The sequence below is a fragment of the Simochromis diagramma genome, unplaced genomic scaffold (assembly GCF_900408965.1).
Source record: "Simochromis diagramma unplaced genomic scaffold, fSimDia1.1 OVJJ01000304.1, whole genome shotgun sequence".
NCBI lineage: Eukaryota > Metazoa > Chordata > Actinopteri > Cichliformes > Cichlidae > Simochromis > Simochromis diagramma.
This window is the reverse complement of record NW_024387030.1, coordinates 16,064,164-16,072,417: the sequence shown is the minus strand read 5'-3', so window position 1 is coordinate 16,072,417 and position 8,254 is coordinate 16,064,164. Positions and strand designations below refer to the sequence as shown.

The window sequence follows — 8,254 nt, the reverse complement described above, 5'->3', positions numbered from 1 at the left end:
AATGACGTTAAAGGCAAATCCTCTTGTTCAACAGGAAACCAGTGAGAAGTTTTAGTTTTTGCAAAACTCCTTATGTTGGCCTTAGAGACACAGGCCTGGAGACCAGTTGACAACCTCCTGGAAATCTCTGTTTGATAGTGAAGTATGTGTGTTCCTCAACCAGTTGTGAGTGGTTGTTAGAGGTTGCCAGCAGTTGCTGTGAAAGTAATTGATAAAGTCTTATGTATGAAAGACTAGAAACTGATTGGTGACCCAATAGTAAACACTGGTTACTAGTGAAAAGCGTATAGTTCAGTTAAGCTAGTGATCACAACTGGTCACTAAAGGTATACAGAGGTGCACCAAAAGCCTCGCCAGTAGTTACGTGAAAGACGTCAGCTTGTCTACAAACACTTGCGAAAGACTTGCCAAGCAATAGTGAAACTGAAAATCGTAAAAAGAAAAGTGAGACTGTTAGTTTTCAAAGTAAAGGTTTTCTGCAATCAACACATTTCAAAAGATGCAACTTTTACTTTGAAAATCGGTTACCGGTTTATCAGATACTAGAAGAGTTTAGAATTATGATTGCTTGCAGATTGGACAAGTTGAAAATATTCAGAACTTGTAGACAAACATTGCAATCTCCATTTCAGGTGCATTTTCACTTTTTTCTCTCTTCCAGAAATTCATCCACTGTGCAAAAAGTGCATTGTATTCAGTGTACTACTTGAAAGACCGCGTCTTCTCAAGGCACTCCAAATATCAGGTCAGAAGTCTACCAATCAGCGCTTTAAAAGAGAAATACTATGCATATCATTTCTTCAACTCTTTGATTGTCTTTATGCAAAACCACCAGAAATCCAGTCCTGATGTGCATTTGGACTTTTGGATGGCATTGCTGCTTCCCCTCTTTAATCAATCCTCCCTTTTGCTGTGGCAAAAGAACACACTCCACTAATGCACTGTTGTCCAAAATGTCTCCGCCTGAAAGCTAATATTATAGTCCTCTAAATCCAAAGGCAGAAGGAACAACCTACTGTTTGCCATCTGGTTCTGGCAGGCTGGCAAGCCTGAGTCAGGCTAATAATTGATGATAACGGAGGGAGCAAAGACACTAAGGGGTCTGCCTCATGGTCAATAACATATCAGTGGTCCCTGTGATTGGCAGCTCCTGGTGAGCTGTCAGGTTCTTCAGTGGCAACCCTGTAACTCTTAGTAATTGTCCCCTTCCATCCATCTCACTTTCATCATGGCTCTCTTCTGTCTTATTGTAAAATTTAAAAAAACAAAACAAAAATACAATAATGTCCCTTGTTTTTATTATTTGAAATAAAAAACACAAGTGACATTTATTAAAGCTTGAAATTGATTCACAGTTTCTGCTCTTCGACATTTGCTCTTTGCTATGGGGCAGCAATGACCTCGCCTCAACCTTAGCGATGACACGCACACCATGGTTACACAGTGACAGCAGGCCAGCTGCTGCCTCTTTCCTGGAACGGAAGGTGTGTGAAATCTCAATTCAGCCTAAGACTGCTGTGTCCTTGTATCAAATCAAAGGGCATCAGAGGCACTGAATAGACACACGGACCGATGATTTTTTTGGGTGAATATGAATGTGTCATTTTAGTGCTTTTGTCCCTGCAGGAAAAGCAAATCTCCAACTCTACTGACACATCTACCGGTGCTAAAATGTTATATAACTGTGAGTAAGCAAAAGTCAGATTGTGTTTGTGCCGTGATCCCGAAAGGAGGTCATTAATAATGTTGACAAGTTCTAGGAAAGTGTCATCATGTCACGTTGGTCGTTACGACTTGATTAGGCGAGTTGTGCTGTAGCTGGCACTGTTTTCCTTTCTAAATTTGATCAGGGAATGGAAACACAAAGTTACCACGAGCTGCATTCTGTTTGTCACAGAACAAGGCAGGTGATAGCCCAAACCACGTCACTCTCAGGTGTGTTTAATTAGCAAGGAAGATTAAGTAGTCCGTGGAGGATGAGGGCATGTTGAGTCACTGATAAGAAAACATTTTGAGTAACAGTGAATGGGCTTTGTTGAACTTGTCCCAGATGTGCTCAATTTCTTGCCTTCCTACACTTATCTAGTCCCAGTTGTTTGTAGCTCAGCGAAGGTACCAAGAAGGCCCAACTCTGTGTTTTGTTTCCACATGCAAGTTGTTTCTTGAAGGACCTTGAGAGACTGCTTTCTTTTTCTTTTCTTTTTTTTTATCACTGAAAGTGCATTCTCCCCCATGGCTAATTAAGTTATTTAGAACCGGGGATAACACCTTAACTTGACACTAGCTTTAATTTGTAATCAGGCATTCAAAGTGGCTCCTGCCTAGGCCAGGCCCGCTGTGAATGGGAGATCGGGTATTTACCACGACATCCTTGCTTTATTGCATATATCTGTGCAATTAGCAAGTCTCATGGTACCAACTCATTCACATTCTGAATATTTCATCCACATTTCATTCATTTGTCTTCAGTCCAGTTTTCATATTTAGGGGATTGATAGTAGAGGGGTTTTATGTCATGCATGGAGGTAAACTGAGCATACCTCACTATGTTGGTATTATGTTAATAATCAGTCCTGGGTTTGAAGAAATGTATCTAAACAACTGGGTACACTACAATTAACAAAAGTTAGATACTATGTAGTAGCTATCTGTTATATTGAAGAAAGATTAGATAAAAGGGAATTTGTTGTTTATAGGCAATCGTTTTCTAGGAATTTATCAATGTTCCTCTGACAGTTCCAAGCCATCAGTGTCACAAGACATAATAATAGTTGAAACAGCCTTCAAGGACGCACGTAATCCAGATGGATCAAGTCTATTTCCTGGGATGAACTGAAAAAAACAAAAAGAACCAAAGTCTCATGATAAGAAGTGGCATGGTGTTATCAGGTTAATCTTAAAGGTGGCCTCCAATTTACAAATGATAAGCCGAGGCTGGCTTCTTTAGTGGGTAATTTTGCTGATACAGCCTTGATTTTTTCTAACTTACAGTTTTAAAGTACTCACTAGTATGGAAATTGTGCTATTTGTTAATTACATTTGGTGACCTGTGAGAATTCTACAGCCGTTATCATGAAAAAATGATACAGAATTTTAAACACGCTAATGTCTTAAGTACAGGAATACTTCACCTCTGAGTGGAATTGATGAGTCTGTAGATACCTAGTAAATTATTCATGCAAGCTCAGAAATTGATAGCACTGTTAGGCTGGAAGTATGCCAGAAAAAAGTTTGGAAACTCCTCAATAGGCATTCAAAGAATGAGCTCTAAAGAAAGTGTCTTTGAAAGAGGTATGATTATTAACTGCTGCCTGAGGATTCTTATAAAGGAAAGGGAGTCTGGCCCGAATCATGCAATGTCAAGGTAGCCCAACCAACAAGTGCACTGATCATCTGGATATCACTGGAGTATGCTCAATGCACAACAAATCCCTGAGTGGGTGAGTTATACTGACGCTTAAATCACAAAAGCAGATTGAAGTTGAGTCGAAATTATTACTCCACATCCAGGAAATGTGTCCCATTTTCTGATATGCTAATGCTAATCATGCAGGGTCGAGGTGACATTGTCAGGATGAATCCCTCTTTATGTCGGTCATATGAGCATCACTGGAATAACTCACGTGAGTAAGGCCGAAGTGAAATTTTTTGATGATGAGTATGTATAATGTTCAGGATCAGGAACATTTTAGAATCAAAGTGTTTTATTTAGCTCTAGAAATGGCAATGCCAGGCTAGCTAGGCTACAATTATCATTAATACTTATAATACTTACTATTAGCATTGAAAAAAATTCACTTTTTTATGGTTTCAAATGACTTTGTTGATTCCATATTTTTCCTGTAGTATCAGCATGTAGTTAACAGTTACGATTATTGATTATTGTATGATTATTCTTACAGTCTATATCCATGTCGACATTCTAGCAAATACAGCTTTAGGGAAAAGCCATCTTACAGCCTTGGAATAATTTATTAACCAGCTTTATATTTATTTATTGGAAAACTATAAAGTGGCATCTCAGTAATCGTAAGAACCTACTGAGTTACTGCGATAATATGACCTTGTCATGATACCATGATCTGACAATGATATGATTTTGTTATGAAAAAAGATGATGTTGACAGAATAGCTTCCATCCATGTAAAGACAACCCACAGGAAGCATCTGCTGATGAATTTCAGCCCCACTTGAATGATCGAATGGTTCGTAGTGCTACACAAAGGACCCGCTGAGGGTCTGATGAAGCCGGGTGGTGAACAGTGAGCTAGGTGGAAGCGGAGTAATGTTTCCTCTCACCTTCACCATTTGGCACACTTTTGGTCCTGCTGAGATTTATATTAGAAATTAAAATTAAACTCTAGTCTTGTGGAGCGCAAACAGCTGTGTAAAGGGTCTCAGTCACAAGCCTTGACAACAAAGGATTAAATAATTTAATTAACGGTACCAACATGAGCTTCACATTTGTAGATCTGAGTAAAATGACTCAAACACAGTTATAAGGCATATGTGCACAGTTGAGATTTTAGTGGTAATTTGTAATAATTTGATTATTCTTACAAGCTATGAAAAATACAACAACAGAATAACCTGCCAGTTTCTCGGTGCACAGAATAAACTGTATCCCAAATCATATTTCCTGACTTAAACTTGCTTTTTTGAGTACATTGTTTAATGCAGACTGACATACAGTCATTTATTGTGCAAAATCTGTGTCTGCAAAATCTCAATATAAAATATCGAAATAATGACTAGTAAGCTGTTTCTATACTGCACAGGTGCAATGCAGAGAAACAAATACCTGCTAACTAGTGCTAAATAACAAACACAGTCCTAGAATTTAAATCACCAAAAACAACCATAAGTTGCTACATATAGAAAAAGGAGGTACTGGCTAATAATAATCTTCAGCCATTGAGAGAAGGATACACCATCATCGCTAATATTTGGTAGCTATGCATGCCAACTTGTTATTTTCAGTACAGAGTATTACGTGTGGCAAGAGGCTTTATAATTGATGTTCATAAATTGCAGTAGTTAGCACATCAGTCTTAGTCACTCCCTGTAAGTGCACAACTGCCCTTTTAAAAATCATTAACTATGAAGTGTACTAACTGAATGTCTAATACTACAAGTTTGACATAGCTATATTTAGGGGAGCCGTTCATAATCATGTGGGCTTTTGATTGTTATTTTCAGTGTTACTGCAAAAGGAGATTGATAATCACACTGAAATCCTTAAACAAACAGTGGTCTTAATCTGTATGATTAAAGGGACTCGAGTCACTGAGAGGACTGAATCTGACATTGAGCGATTTCTGTGTTTGTTTTTTTTAATTTAATGTTGCTTTCACTGTGTTTTTATTGTAGATTCGATCGGATTTACTATTTCCCTTGACAAGAAAATACCTTCAGGCAAGGCCATTATCATGAAACCTTGAAAAAGTCTTCTCACAGTTGAGGAGAATAACTTGAACTTGTTGCACTTCATTATGGCAGGCTGGAGCAAACTGTGAACAAACACACAGAGAGGGATGGATGGATAGACGCATTATTTCAAGGGGAAAAAAAGGATAACTGCTAACATACCCCCACACCAACAGAGTGAATAGATCTCTCAAAGCCTGTCTCATCTTCCGTCAAACATTTGCTAAGTGTACTGATACAGTATAGTCTTGCATGTAAATGGGACATTTACACATGAGCATAATGCACTATTCATCACATGAGTCCCTTTTTATTTTGACTGCTCTGTCAACAGCAAAATTTTCTCGATTGAGTTTATTTGCAACAAACAAAAGTGAAAATACTGCATTTAAATTAACCCCACAGACCTCACATGGTAAATGCTGGCCATGTTTTTCTCCTTGAGTAATTATTCTGTTCCAATAGCATATATTTCTCTCCAGGCAGAGAGTGCTCGGGCTGAATGGATGCTGCGACTGCATAATGGTCCTCAGACGTTTGTTTCCTAGGCAACGTGGGGAGGGCATGTGGAAAGGGAGGTATAAAAACACTGGCAGCTCCTCTGTGAGTCTTACTCTGAGGTGAAGCGCTGACTCTAACACAGTGAGTATCGGAGAACTTGCCGCACAGTTCCTCTCCCTTTTTGCCATCTCTCTTTCTCGGCTCACTTGAAGGCTCAGCACTGCAAGTAGCTGTTGGAGGATGATGCGGCCAAAAGATTTACGCCAGGGCTCTGGCACCAAGACCTTCCTCGATGCCATGCATGGCGGTAAAGTCCACCTTGCACGCTTCATCCTGGACGCACTGGATGGACGCATTATCAACTCGAAGACAGAGAACAGCCGCACCCCGCTCATGCATGCCGTGTGCCTGCAAGACCCTGGGACCAGGGCCAAGTTCACCCGGCTGCTGCTGGAAAAAGGGGCGGATGTCAACTGCCAGGATGAGGACGGTCGCACAGCCTTGAGCCATGCATGTGAAATGGGACACCTGGACGTGGTCAAACTTCTAGTTCAGTTCAATGCTGACCCTGATATCACTGATGCCTGGGGAAACAGTGCCCTCATGTATGCTGCATTTTCTGGGCAAAGCCAGGTTTTGGAGTTTCTGGTCAGGGCTTTCAAAAGACTGGGACTGAGGCTGGACAGGACCAATAATGCTGGCCACTCAGCCATTGAGGTTGCCAGCTTCTTTGGGCACAGTCAGTGCGTCCAGATTCTGAACTTTCCTTGCAGGAGAAGTGTTGCTACAGATGATCCACTTGTTGATGCGAGTACCACTCAGGAGGGTGAGTGCCGTCTGCCCCGCAGGCTCCCCAGGCAGGTTCTGGAGAGGTTCTCCAAACAGTTAAATAATGAAGACCAATTGCCTGGGGTATTTCAGAGACAGCTGAAAATTGGCGACGGCAATGGAGTGTGGAACCGTTTCCGATGTCCCAGGAGCCAATCTCAAGAGGAAAACCATCGCCACAGCTGGGCTCTGCCTCCTCAGCTTGAGAAAAGCCAAACTGAGGGGGATCACAGCATTCTCTTCACAACCAAGCAGCTGCAAAACTGCCACCTTAGAGAGCTAAGAGGGACTAAAACACTGAACTCTTTTCCTGAGCCAAGCCAGAAAGATGTCAGCCGAGACACTGGACTCCCAGAGCAAGCACCAGCGAGTTTTCCTCTCTGGGGCAAAGCAAAGTCATTTAACCTGGACCTTCTGAGCAGCAGAAAGCAGTCCTATCAGGGTGATGTGCGTGACATGAGCCTGTCAGCCAGCAAATTAAAGAGAGCCTCACTGCAGGATGAGAGATGCCTGATAGATAAGATGGACTGTCATGGGAACACCCAGGGCTTGACAAACGATGCTGACAAAATTGTCTCTGTGCCAAAACCTCTTTTAAACAGCAAGAATCAGCCTGCACGAGTGCCAGAGGAGAATGTCAAATCTAAGAATGAAGAGGCTAATGATATGGCTTCACTGAGCAGAAGAGAGCAGCAGAAAAGGGGCAGCTTTGGTGCGACTGCCAGACACAACAAGTTACTTCCTGCCAGGGGAGAAATTGAGTCAGGGAAGCTCCCCAACCGTACCCCGGGATTCACGGGCCTGGGGACCAGACTGCTACGGCGATTCACTGCACCCGAATTTATGAGGATGGTCATAGACTGCTCATCGGGCTCCTCAAATGGCAGGGGTCGGATGTCCCGCTCCGAAACCTTTCCTTTCTCGCACACGCACCAACAGGTCAACAGTCAGCCGAGCGTCGACAGCATCAGTGGAGTGAAGTGTGAGTTCGAAAGCTGCTCGTCTCAGTCCACCCTCGACTAGAAAGAGGACAATGTCTAACTGCAGAATTGGCTGGTAGTGGATGTTTTTTAACAGCATTTAAACTTCTGGTACTTGCTCGGCAGTAGCGCCTACATACTGAGAGAAGTAATGATTCCTCGCTTTTGTTGCAGCTTATTTGTTTTTCAATACCTGTCAATAAAAGTTGCATAAAGTGCAATTTTGCTAACCCATGTTTAAAATCCTTTACAAATGAACACGATTTCAGTCTGTGAGCTGCTGAAAATGAATATTTTGTTTCACATGTATAAGATTTATATGACCTGAAATCGAATGTATTTGATATTGCTTCTGTGTTTATAATAAAAGAAGAAGAAGAAATGTATTTCGCCTAAATATTCAGTCACCGTGCACTGTATGATTCATGCTCAACATGTAATAAACACTTTAAAAGACCGGCTCATTCATCCTGTACTATGCATGTGCGAAAAGGACTCAGAGTTACTTAAATGGATAC

The 8,254-nt window shown here is 41.4% G+C and overlaps 1 protein-coding gene across 1 annotated transcript; it reads left to right on the top strand.

The window, feature by feature from the left end:
* The first annotated feature begins 5,964 nt into the window (after positions 1 to 5,964).
* Positions 5,965 to 8,199, top strand: LOC120740260. The gene has a single exon (XM_040042490.1). The coding sequence runs from the start codon at positions 6,169 to 6,171 to the stop codon at positions 7,777 to 7,779; it is 1,611 nt and encodes a 536-aa protein (XP_039898424.1). The 5' UTR covers positions 5,965 to 6,168; the 3' UTR covers positions 7,780 to 8,199.
* The last annotated feature ends 55 nt before the right edge of the window (positions 8,200 to 8,254 follow it).

Bases quoted from the DNA above. Each gene is read 5' to 3' on its own strand.
- LOC120740260 (XM_040042490.1), top strand. From the start codon at position 6,169: ATGATGCGGCCAAAAGATTTACGCCAGGGCTCTGGCACCAAGACCTTC.